Raw genomic sequence first — 13,326 nt, 5'->3', positions numbered from 1 at the left:
ATTTATTTATTTTTTACCAAGACTTCTTTTTCAATGAAAAGAACAAAGCAGCCCATGGTGTGAAAAATCTTTTCCATATAAAACCACAAGGGCTCCTCACCCAATATGGTGCCCACAACAGCTTCATGTTTGCATTTGTGGAAAGAACAACTCTTACAAAGTTTCTCTGGGATTAGAAAAGATTGTATTACTTCTACCCAGAGGTATAAACAACATCAAAGTCTCCATGGATACTGTTACTTTAAAATGATGTCCAGTTTATATCTCTGTAATATTATTCCTTCTTAAGCAAATGGCAGGAGATATAAGTCTGCCTCTAAGTGTCTGCGTGGGTATAAGACTGTCCTTCAAAGGCCATATATACTGAGAGTCCTGGCAGAATTCTCTGCCTTCAGCATAGATAGTAGATTTACTTTTCTGGCTTTTCAACAACTAGAAGCTTATCCACCTGGATTTCTCATCAGTCCTATTAAAAATTATCTGATTATTAACTAAAGTCCAAAATAATGGAAATACAGCAGCTTGCTTTAGTATTTATTTCTCAGAATATTGTTAATAAATTCCTTGGGTTCTTTTTGGAAATGGGACGGTTTCATGGAAAAAGGAAAGGATAAGTCACAAATGAAATGCATTTTGTTTGTTTGCTATATGGTGCCACTCATTCTTTTGTCTCTGCATAAGGTAATAGAACATTTTCATTTCCTTCACTTCATTTTGAAACCTCTTACTTAAAGTCATTTGTATCATATTTGCCTGTTAAACTCTACAAGGTGGTGTTTTGCAAAACAAATCTGAAAATTTTCACTTTACACGGAAAACATTTTACAAGCAGTCAAGGAATAAGAGAATGGGAAAATAATAGTAATACTTTAAAGCAAGTTTTCATAAGTGAAACTCACTTTTTATATGCCTACTTTCAGCTAAACCTAACAAATAATAAACTTAAATGACAAACATTTTTTCACTACACAAAATCCATCCTATGTCTTCATATCCTGCATTTTATTTTGCTACATTATTTTTGTGATTAGTTTCCTAGTTTGATTTATTTAATAGTATTAAAATCATTTAACATCTGTTAACCTAACTAAATCTACATCTTACAGCATTATCATGGTTCTGCCCAGATATATACAAGCTTTCATGGTCACCTTTTCTATTACCTTATGAACTACATATACTAGTTAAATAATCAACATTTATAGATGGATGAATAATTCAAGTTTTGAAATAAAGTTTAGATAGCTCTAGAAAAACATGTATTTACATCCTTCCCTGTCAGGCTTAACCAATTTCCTTTTTTTTTTTTTTTTTTTTAAATTTTTGAGACTTCAAAAAGCATGTTGATAACCCTTCCAACTTCATCTACGAGCAGAACCTCACAGGCCTGCTGGTTTGTCCTAGGCATTGGAAATATACATGATCTTCATGCCAAGTCCTGATTTACAAGGTATTAACACTTACATTATACACTTAAAATAACACTATTTCTCCTCTCCAGCTACAAATATTCATTTTTCCTGATCTACTAAGAAAACAATCTCAAATTTTTACTTTATACATTTTAATCTGATTTGAGTTTTGCATTGATTTTTTATTCCATGTCAAGAATATTACCCGAGAAAGAACTCTGCTCCTCAACTGTGCCAATAGTATTTGGAAAATCAACTGCTATTCAGTAGTTCAAGCACCTCTTTGTGGTTCAGGATGCTTTGTGGTTTTGGGTCTACCTTGGTTTAGAGAACATCTTTTCTTACCTATCTAAGAACTACTGCCCTGAACAAACAATTAGTTATACAGTTTTTCTTACCTGGAAATAAGATTCCCCAAGATAGGTCTAAGCTACAAGATTTGATGATTTTAAAAAAATACAGTCTGTGTAATTTGACTATTTTCTTCAAATTTATTTAATTGGTTCTGCATATTTGCATTAATACAACTAGCTTGCAATAATCTGATATCCCAATGCACTTTGAAGGCTTTAATTGGCATTTTAAAATTTCACTTTATTGAGTCGAGTAAGTTATTCTTTGGAACAAATAAACTTTTTTTTATTTCTCCCTCTCATACACTTTGAAATATGTTTTCCTGGGGGACAAAAATAAAACAAAAGAGAAACTCTAAAACAATTGAAATTAAGTATGTACTAGATAAATCATTCAAAAGGAACAATTAGATTCTTGTGAAGCATTTTAGGTCATTTTGGATATACTTGCATCTATCTCCAGTTATTAGTAACTGTTATGTAAAAGTCTTATGTTCCTAGGATGAAGAGGACACTACCTTTACTGAATATATTTCTATTACCTTACAGTAAAATAATTTTCTTTTCTTCTCTAAGTGATTCTGCTTGTCATTCCCCATCCCCTCCCACCCCAAACCATATGAATATAGTAAATCAGGAGAAAAAGTCAAGCTGTAGCATCCAACAAAGATACTGTCAGTGATAAGTTGGTACAGATTTATTTAGAAAAAGAAAAATTTATTTAGAAAAATTTATTTATTTATTTAAAAAAACTATCTAAACTTCCATAAATGATGATGTGAGGACTGCTTTTCTTGGAGACTTCTCTGACTGGGTGGAAGAACTCTGAGCTCTTAGGCTGTGGCCCTGAATCATTCTGTCTTCACCCCTGGGAAATTCATGTTTGAACTTCACTGTAAGAGCTCTCATAAAACCCCTCCTTACTCGACCTCATTCTTTTAGCTTCCCTCACTTTTCATAACTCTGGAAGAAATCAATCCCAATGTCTCCAATGTTCTTGGGCAAAGACCAACATCTATTGCTGATTTAATGGTTAAGTTAGAATCTGGAAATGACACTTAGCCAGTGACACAATACCCTTCTAGACCAGTTTGCGTTTGGATGATAACACTGAAACTATCTTATGTGTTACCTTCAGTAACCTGTAGGACGTTTCACTCATGTCCCAGATGAGTTCACAGAAGATCTTTTAACAAATAGCTGATTTTATACGATTGTTCAAAGAAGTGTCCATGCAATTGTATTCTTTGAATTACAAAAAAAATTAAATGTCATTCCAAATACATTGTAATTGTAAAATTTTAAAGTTAGGGATAGTATTGCCTTTATCTGGGTGTTCCCCACATAACACAGTGATTTTAGTAGACTATAAATAAATATGAGTTGAAAAATAAGGGAGCTGAATGGGTGGAGAGACTTAACTCAAAATAGGCAGAAACCTAGATTTCTTGTCATTTTATCTCTACTCTTTCCCATGGAGATTTTTAGTCTGTTTTCAATTAGTTGATACATTCTGAAGAAGGAAATGGCAACCCACTCCAGTATTCTTGCTTGGAGAATTCCATGGATGGAGGAGCCTGGTGGGTTAAAGTCCACAGGGTCGCAAGAGTCGGACACGACTTAGCAACTAAACCATCACCACCAGGTGATACATTCAAATTCCCAATACCTTATCACTGGAAAGAAATATTTTTTACAAAATTCCAAATAAATTGGGGCAGATTTTTCTAGAAGGGGCAGATTTATATCCAGTTTTTCTAATTGCTGACCTGAGGCCTCCATTTTTCTAAAAATTCAACCCTATCATTTGTTTCTATTGCTCATCTTAACTCAACAGGTATTCTTCAAAATGATACACAATAAAGATGGCTCTAGAACTAGGATGCTGTCTGAAGAAAAAGAGTTATCATATAAAGTATCATAAGGGTAGTATGTTGTGTATTAAAATAATTACATGAGAAACTTTTTTCACATTTATTTACAACTTTTAACCCAAGGATCTATCTATAAGTAGTGACTGTTTATTTCTTTTTGTTATACCAATTTATGTGCAAAGTTACCTTCCACTTAATATAAATAAGGGTCTTATACTAAAAATTCCATGGAATTTAAGCCAATCCTTACTTGCATTCCTTCAAATGGAGTGTACAAACTGGACAACTTTCCTCATGTAGAAAATGTGATATTACATGTGGAACATGTGCTGACTCTTTTACCATAATCCCCTGATACTGTTCCAAAATCCTAACTGCTTGGTTTGGCATTTCCAGAGTCTTTCTTTATCTTAGCTCTTTAAAAAAATGTACTCAAATGCGTTATTTTGCTGGTTGCTTCCATATTGCTTCATTGAAAATTCAAAATGAAGTTCAGAAAGAGAACAAATAAAATTACAGCTCAAGTGCAAACTACATTTCTGAGTATCCGCCAGGTAGACATACTCAATCCAGTGTGTTTCTTCCAGTTCAAAGGATTTCCCATTGGACCACCCCTGAAAGTGTCAGTAGTTTTCATGAACCACACAGAACTGTCTCTTAGTTTCCCTTCTATTCTTAATATTATTACTACTTATCAAGTACTGTCTTTCATAGAGGGGAAGAAAATGTTGAAGAATATAAAGGAATGGAGGGAGGAGAATCCATATTCAATACTGTAAAACACAAAAGTTAGATTTAATGTTATATTTGACCAATACCTTGGCTTCCGCTTCTAATTTTAAAGACTGTATATTTAAAATAGTGGCCATTTCACCGTATTAAAATATCTCTTTTTACAATTCTTTCAATTTATAGCAACACCTAAGAAGGTTTGATGTAAAAATCTTTGCAATTACAAATTAAAGCTGAGGATAAGGGAGAAAGTAATATGAAGAGAGAGATCAAAGCAAAACAAAGTGATAAAACAAAAAAGCTCCCCAAACATAATTACTGGTTATAACTTGGATGAAGATTCAAAAATCATGAAAGCTGAGTTGGCCATTCTTGCTTGTCAAGACAGAAACTGGTGGAGAAAGAGTTTGGATTTTCAATCTTAAGTTACTATCATACATTATAGAAAAGGTTATCGTTTTGTTCTACTGAAAACGTCCTTAAGGATTACCAGGGATGCTGAAAATATACGGATCAGTTCCTGCAGATAGGAACAGATAGCTTGGATCTTTCAAGCATCTGCTTTGAAAGAAAGGAAGCAAGGAATAAAAAGAAAAGAAATGGGGGTGGGGTGGGGAGGAGAGGGAAGGGAAACGTTGAGAACCAGTTTGATGGCAGGCAGTATTGCCTCCTATTTGCGTGTCCTTTTCTAGCTGTTCCAGTCTCCTGGCCAACCCATGCAGACAAATGAAGAAACAGTGTGGTTCCTCCTCTCTTTCTCTTTCAGTCCTTCCTTCTAATGTTCAAGTTAGATAAGCACGAAATTAGCATTGCATCTCTACAGCTTCCACTGGGAAGTGTCAAAACTACTGGCCTTGGGAGTAGAAGGAAGAAAAGAAGAGAAAGAGAGGCGGCGGGAAATGAGAGTGGCCGTGTCTCTCCACCTGAAACCACTGCGGCGCTCACACCACAGTGTTCCGGTGTCTGTAGGGCGGCGGAGGCAGCACAGTGCCCGGCTTCAGCGAGAACTCAGAGAGGTATTCGGGATTCTCTGCCACAATAGGCCGGATCCGTCCGTTTTGTTTATAAAAATATTTTGTGCTGTACTGCTGCAGGTAGTCTGGGTGCTGGAGGGTGCTCCGAGGGGGCAGGCTGTGGTTCCAGTAGTCGGGGTTGTCGAATGCTTTCTTGGCCTTCTCCGGCACGGAGAGCACGCTGTTCTTCAGGTACTCGGCGCTCCCCAGGGCGTTGGCAAAGGTGTTGAGGTACAGCGGCTCGTTCACATACTCATCCTCTGCCTTGGGTGCACCACTGGGAGCGCTGTGATATTCGGGATTATCCAAAGCCTGAAGGTCGCCATTTTTCCTCCGAGAAACGAAAGGGTTCTCCTCCACAGGGTTCAGGTATTCTGATGGAATACAAAAGGATCAGTTAACATCTACTTGCTGGAAAATGTAATTCCAGCCATGGTTATACAGGACTGGTTAGTTTCCTTTTCCAGAACAATAAAGCCACAGGTTTCATGAATTTCCCCCAAAACTATTTTGTTGATTACAACTGTCATAGGAAAGAGGAGTAAGTGGGCAAAAAATGTTAGTGACAAAACAAGGCACCGACAGGGCCAACGTCAGAGTTCCTGTCCCCTAGACTGCTCTTCTTTCCTTCTAATTGTATTTGTCTCTCCTACATATTGGAGAAGGAAAATGGCAACCCACTCCAGTATCTTTGCCAGGAGAAGTTCCTGGACAGAGGAGCCTGTCGGAGTACAGCCCGTGGGGTCGCAAATGGTCAGACAGGACTGAGCGACTCACACTCCTACACATGGGGCCGGTTGTTTAAATGCTTCTATTTTTTAGAAGTTAGTTATTTCTGTTAGAAAATAAAACAACCTATCAGGATTAAATAGCATTTAACTGTGGAGAAGTGAGAATTTTAAAAATAGTATTGGAAAATCAAGATTAACTCCACGCCATAATAAATGAATGAAGTGAAAGAATAGTGTTTCTTAGTCTATGCATTTGCTGGGAATGTCTGCATAAGTAATAAGGGTTTGATTATAGATGTTCCCTCAGAAAGATAAACACACAGGAAAGAAAACATCTAAGGAAAAGACTCAGCTAATCAAATCAGATAAATAGCTAACATGCTTTTAAACTGACTTGCTTGATAATATACAAGCTTAACAATAAATATAATTGTAACATTTATTTCCAATGGCTAATCATAATCATTGGAAACTTATTGGAAATGACCCTGATGCTGGGAAGGATTGGGGGCAGGAGGACAAGGGGACGACAGAGGATGAGATGGCTGGATGGCATCACCGACTCGATAGACATGAGTTTGGGTAAACTCTGGGAGTTGGTGATGGACAGGTGTGCTGCGATTCATGGGGTCACAAAGAGTCGGACCGGACTGAGCGACTGAACTGAACTGAATCATAATCATAAGACAGCAAACTATTAGTTTGAATCATATGAAATTGCTGTTTTTGTAGGTTGAAACCAGTCTTAGAGCAGCTATTTTGTATGATTCAAAATAATAAATTTATCTAGAATAGGGATTGGCCGAGAATTTTTTTTTAATGTTGCTAATACTGCTTCCGTCAAGTTTAATTCTACCCCTCTGTTTATTGTGTAGACTCTTTATAGACATATCTACACATATGTGTGTTCCCTGGTGGCTCAGAGGGTAAAGCATCTGCCTGCAGTGCTGGACACCCGGGTTCGATCCCTGGGTCTGGAAGATCCCCTGGAGAAGGAAATGGCAACCCACTCCAGTAGTCTTGCCTGGAGAATCCCATGGATGGAGGAGTCTGGTAGTTTACAGTCCACAGGGTCGCAGAGTCTGACACGACTGAGCGACTTCACTTTCTTTTCTTACACATAGGTAGCATATCCTCTCTTTAAATATATGCACAAAAATGACACTTTAGCTATTCCTATTTTGGTGTCAGGGTAGGAAGAGGGCCTGTTTGTTGGGATACTATCATTCTGAAACAAACTCCCTATCCCCCATAATAAACTTGACACATAGAGAGAAAACTCTTATCAATCCAGGGTTATTTTTCCCTGGATATAGAGCCGTTGGATATAGTTAACTATTTAGCATCATGTGAAAGTTAAGAGACAGTAATGAAAAATCCCATGGACAGAGGAGCCTGGTGGGCTACAGTCCATGGGGTCACAAAGAGTTGGACATGACTGAGCACTGAGCAAAAAGTAATAATAATAGTGAACATCCTACCATCAAATTCACAGATTACAGTTCAGTATCTTACAAGGCACTATCACTTCAGCCTCACAACAATCCTGTGAAAAAGGCATGCAAGCTGTATTTTTCCAGCTTTATAGACAGAAAATTGAGATTAAATGATGTATGAAGGATACAATTAGTGTTGAACTAGAATTCAAATTCCCTAACTCATGTTGAAGGATCTTGTTCTATGGCATGGTTTTCACTGTTGCCCTTACAGGAGTAGGTTGAACTTTACACTTCATCACAAGTTTTAATTTGAATGGGTCTCAAGGCTACTGTCATTTTAAGAAAAATATATTAAAAAAACTTAAAAGGGAGTCAACTACCAGATTCCTGAAATTTCTCCATTGAAAATATAGGTATGTCTATACTAAAATTATCTGCTCTCTGAGAACTGGGCTAGAATAGAATAACCTTCTACAGAAACGTGGGTTTCTTAGTACACAGGGATAAAATCTGGGGATGGTCTACCTACTGTGAGTCTACACAGACTGACTTGGTTTTCTCTTGGAAGATTCAAGTTACCATTTCTCAATGCAATCTGCTTCTCTGTTGTCCTAATGCAAGTTTGTATAGCCATGTGGTTCTGTATACAGGAATAGTTTTATGGTTGAGTTGAGAATCTTCCCAGGGAACATTCCACTTTCCAGGATCTGCCAAATCTTCCCAAAACCTACATTTGTGTCACTACTGGGCTACTCAAACATCCAATTCTTCATTACAGTAATACTTTCATACGTATGAAAGTGGATATATTTTTAATAGGTTATTGATAATATGTACTTAGTGATGCCTTAACTGCATATTACAAAAGTGAATATAACTACATATTAAGGGAGATAAAGGACCTTCATACAGAGTCTTAAAATATAATTTACTGTGACACTGAAGACTCTGGGACACAGCCATCAGTTATTAATAACATCATCTGTCTTCTCTTTTTTCTGATGCTGTTAACATAGAAGGAAAGAGGCTTTTTCAAAATTGAAATTTATTTGGATATTTAACAGTCCTACTACTAACTTTGTAAAGTTATTGCTGTGCTTCCTAAAACCATAAACTATGAATATTTTCAAGATGTGATGGTATACATAAAGTATATGGAGGGACAGAACTTTAATTTTTGAAATGTACCCTATCAGAAGTCATAATTCCCTATAATAAGCCAGGTCATTTAAATGACACCATTTTAATGTATCAATCAAATCTTTTATTGGTGCCATCAAACGCTTTGGACACTTTTACCAATAATACCAGTTTTTATGGTCACCAATGGAGCAAGGGTTCTGAAATCTTGTGATATGCTACCTCATTTAAATATTCCAATAAAGTTATGTTTATATCAGTGCTTCTCAAGCTTCAGTCAGTCAGTCAGTTCAGTCACTCAGTCGTGTCTGACTCTTTGCGACCCCATGAATCGCAGCACGCCAGGCCTCCCTGTCCGTCAAGCTTAATTGTGCATAAAAGTCTCTTGGGGATCTTGTTCAAATGCAGATTCCTAATCAAGTGAGGTCTGAGATTCCAGTTTCTAAAAAAGCCCCTAGATGATGTGGATGGTGTTAATTCAGTTAGCCTACTAGGAGTAGCAGTGTCTAGGCCTTTTGTGGGTCACAAATGTCACACAGGCAAATGGTTTGGCAATTTCCCTTCGAGACTTTGCTTATGTTGATGAAAGTAAATGTCAAATGGCAATCATTTCTGAGCATTCTGCTTGTACCTTGTTTGGGTTTGTCTCGCATAGGAGTCATGTAACCTTCTTCATCCAGCTCTCCTCGTGGGCTCCGTTCTGGGGCAAACACTGTGGGGTCAGCGCTGTATCTCTGGGTGCTGCTGTCTTCTTGGACGTGGGGTGCCACGGACTTGCGTAAGGTGCCATTACAGCAGGAGTCATCAAAGATCTCTGCGGTAGCCCCCTGAGCAATGGGGGCTTCTGGGATTGTGCTGGTGGTGGCCCTGTAGGGCATGGGTACGCCTTGCTCTGCAGCGAAGCCCCCATCTCGGTAGACAAACTGGTTCTGTCGATAGTAGAAACACATTTGGACCAAAGTTATGGGGAGGAATAGCAATCAAAAATATGGATGTTAATAACCAAAAGAATACAGAAGTTTGTCTATCAGAGCAAAGTCAGAGTTTATTAAGTGTTTTTTCCCCCCTAATAGTTAATGAGTCTGAGTTATAGACTAGAAACACCTAAAATTCCAATTTTGTCCTATAAAGTAAATCAATTGTGGGAAAACAATTTGGAAATATATGTTTTAGTTTTACTAACCACCTAACACATGGTCTAATAAAAAGTATTTCGTATTCTTTCCCACAACTGCCTATTTTTAATGTAAAAATTCAAAAAAAAAGTAAATAAAAATAAAAATTCAAAGTGAATTTTCAAGACAAATGGCAATGTCATTAACTATAGGCAGTTACCATTATGAACAGAAGCACAGTGATGAAATTTGAATAGTGATAGTTCCTTATTGCCTTCTAGTCTGTTGTTACTATAATTTTGAGTCTATAGTACATAACTGGAAAATCATCACCAAAATTCTGACTTTTTAGCACAAGACCTATAATCATGGAAATAAAGATAACCTCCTCACCCAGAAGCATAATGTATGAGCCCAGGTAAATTTTTCAGATGAAAATCAAAAGCTACTGTAGATGCATGATATCTCAGCTCTGGATTATCTACTGAGATAAAACATATCTACATAGGCAGCTACACAAGCTACAGTAAATCCTTAACTCACTGTTGGCAAAGGCAAAATGAGGAAATTATGGTGAGACGAGAGAGAGGAAATATGGTAGGCAAAGACCAAAAATCCTAAAAGATGAAGGTTGATTGTGAAATACTTACTCCTGACATAGGGGTGTAGGCAGGAGGAGGGCTGTGTCCAATTTCACTCTAATAGGAAAGAAAAATGGAATGATGGATATAATAAGAGATGATATGAATGGAAAAAAAAAGAAAAGAAAAGAAAAAGAAAAGCCACATGAGTTGTGTGAACCAAAAGGGAACACATGCACAACAGTGATGTTTGCTAAACAGTAAAATTTTATGTATTCTGATCTCAAGAAAGTTTATTTATATATTTTGAGGATACTATATATAATTCAATCCCTGTAAAGGAAAATTAAAAAGAAAAATTTTAAATGCATTAAAAATTATGTTGACAATAAATATTCTTCTGTTGAACCCTGGAAGAAAGGGAAAAGCAGTAAATAATAAACTAGAGTTATAAACAAGGGATGCTTTCCTTTGTTATACTTTAGGTGACTGGAATGATCACATATCACCACATTAACTTTTCTCCTATAAGAAGTTTATCTAAAAAGAGATAGAAGTAGATTTCAATTTTCTTGGAATAATTTTTGTTATCAAATTACATTTATTCTTTACCACTTCAGCTAAGGGTCAGCTTCTCAACCTTTCCTTATAGAAAGGGTAAATAATATTTTCTCATTAGTCTTTTTTTAAGTGAACAAACAGCAGAAAATCTTGAAAAATTGGTTTCTTTCCTGGAAACATTCTTTACACACATTACTTTTATGTATTTAGAATCAGTTGAAATTAGATTGCAATTAGGAAAAAAAAACCCAAAAAGACATATTCTTACGGCTTACAACTCTAACCTATGGGCTAAATAAAAGTCAATATAAAAATATGAGAAAATATTAAAGATAACTTTCTTTAGGCTAAGTACAGAAGACATATGAATGCCAGTTCTGTTTCAAAATGATTGAAAAATACCAGTCATCTATTAAACACATTTCTTGAGAAACCACTGTCTGTGTATGCACAAGGCACTTTTTGAGGCACTTGAAATAATGAATAATGAAGACAAAAACAGTTGGTTTTGTGAACTTTTCATTCTGTACCTTCTGGCTTTAAGTGAACAGAGATGACTAAAATAAACCTCAAAGACAATATCTTGAAACATCTATAAAACAGAGCTAAATCTTATTCCAGGTCGATGTTTTTATAATTTATAGATTGACAGAACAACCTAAGAATATGGTTCCACAGAGATTAACGGTTCAATACAAATTAATAGCAACTAGATAATAGAATTTTCCTTAACTGAGTCTTCTGAACTTGAGGGAACAAGCTCTGAACACCTACACTGAGTTTAGATTTTAACTCTGCCCATAACCGAGTCACTTACATAATGGTATAGAAAATATTTATCTCTTTCTTTCTGTAGTAACATAACTAACAACACACTGAAGATTATAACATGGAAATTTGGATATATTTGTTATGCAATGCATAGGAGGAGCTTTGTAGAGTAGACAGATTGTTGTATGGTATTGTTGGGATTGAGATACAGTCCCAATTATAAGTGATGTGGTCAATCATGAAATATTTCATTTTCATCCTTGACCTCTCTACTGTATTCTTAATGAAGATACCTATTCTTAATGGAGAAATAAGATATTTTACATATAAATAAACTCTGTAAGCTCTGCACTATTATACAAATGTAGAGGATATATAAAATTTAAATGTCCACACCTGCTAAATCAGATTTTTAAAGTCAAGCAATCAAACTGCCAAGGCTTCTCATCAAAGAGCATTTTTAACTGCTTACCTGTCTTCCACATCACTTGAAATATATTTTGCTATCTTTCAGAAAGTTATGAAATCTAATTCATTTGTTCATAAATGTGAGAAAGAAATTTTCCATATAATCCAGTGATATGTAAAATAGAGAGCTGGTACAAAAATATGATACCTGCCTGCTGGTACTTTATCATATTACAAATCTTGGCTTTACCCTTTCATTAAACTTGAATTATTTGGCAAGCATTTAGTAAATATTTGTTAAATTTCTATGACAAAAGCATAGGGATTACATTAGATGCTGGAGATATCGTGATATACTAGGACAGGCTTGGCCAGTGGCCTTTACCAGTTTACATTGTACGATCAAATATTTCCTGAGATTGTTGAAAGAAAAAAGCAAGAGTAAAGTGAGGTTGGAGTGAATTTATTTCAATTCTATGATTACATCTTAAAAAGCAAAGTATTTCAAAGTATTCATAATCACCAGTGTTCCTTTGACCTCTTATTTGCAAGAGTGTTATACTGGGTTATGTTTGATTGTGGCTGAAAAAATAGCACTGCCTGCTACATGTTTAGCATTTTATAAAACTTGAGAGATAAATGATCAAAAGAATAACTTACAAGTCATTCTTCATCTTGAAATACTTTATTATCTATATTCATTATCTGGGCTAGGCCATTTTCAATTGTAAAGGCATCATATTAAAAATAACTAGACCTCTTGCAGTTAGTGTGTTCCAAGACAGGAAGTGTGGCCATGCTTTATTTGAATGCATCTGCTGTCCTGCATTAATAAGTCTTTCCATCAGCAACCTGCCAACTCTGCTTCTGGACACACTGCCAGATACCATCACAGTAATAAGAGTGTCTTCATGTTCTTCCTAGTTTTCACCATTAAAATGGGAAAAATTGCTAAGCAAAGTCCCCTTAGTGTTCATTGTTTTTAGGGTTACTGGCTGCTTTTTATGTTTCTGTTTCCATTTTTTTTCTGTTTTCCATGATAAAAAGCACCTCATTCATATCTCCCTGGAAGGGCAATGCATCTACAAGGGAACATCTGTGAGGCCAATTAGCTGGGCTGGAAATGTGATATAATTGTTGTTTAAATATATTTAAATTACATGTTAATCACTATGTCATAATTTATAGGCTTTGAA

At 36.0% G+C, this 13,326-nt stretch overlaps 1 protein-coding gene across 4 annotated transcripts in view; it reads right to left on the bottom strand.

The window, feature by feature from the left end:
• Nucleotides 1–2,523: 2,523 nt before the first annotated feature.
• ERBB4 (erb-b2 receptor tyrosine kinase 4) overlaps nt 2,524–13,326 on the bottom strand; it is a 1,232,786-nt gene continuing 1,221,983 nt past the window's right edge. For 2 of the 4 annotated variants that reach the window (XM_043445436.1, XM_043445435.1), the window contains exons 26-28: nt 10,460–10,507; nt 9,326–9,623; nt 2,524–5,758 (exon numbers count right to left, since the gene is read on the bottom strand). In XM_043445436.1, coding sequence (XP_043301371.1) covers nt 5,313–5,758; nt 9,326–9,623; nt 10,460–10,507 — 792 coding nt within the window. In that variant the 3' untranslated portion in view covers nt 2,524–5,312. The remainder of the gene's footprint in view (nt 5,759–9,325; nt 9,624–10,459; nt 10,508–13,326) is intronic. The other 2 variants (XM_043445438.1, XM_043445437.1) reach the window with 1 other exon arrangement.

Source organism: Cervus canadensis, chromosome 24 (assembly GCF_019320065.1).
Source record: "Cervus canadensis isolate Bull #8, Minnesota chromosome 24, ASM1932006v1, whole genome shotgun sequence".
In the NCBI taxonomy this organism is placed as follows: Eukaryota; Metazoa; Chordata; class Mammalia; order Artiodactyla; family Cervidae; genus Cervus; species Cervus canadensis.
The sequence above is the reverse complement of the archived record's forward strand: the minus strand, read 5'-3'. Positions and strand labels throughout refer to the sequence as shown.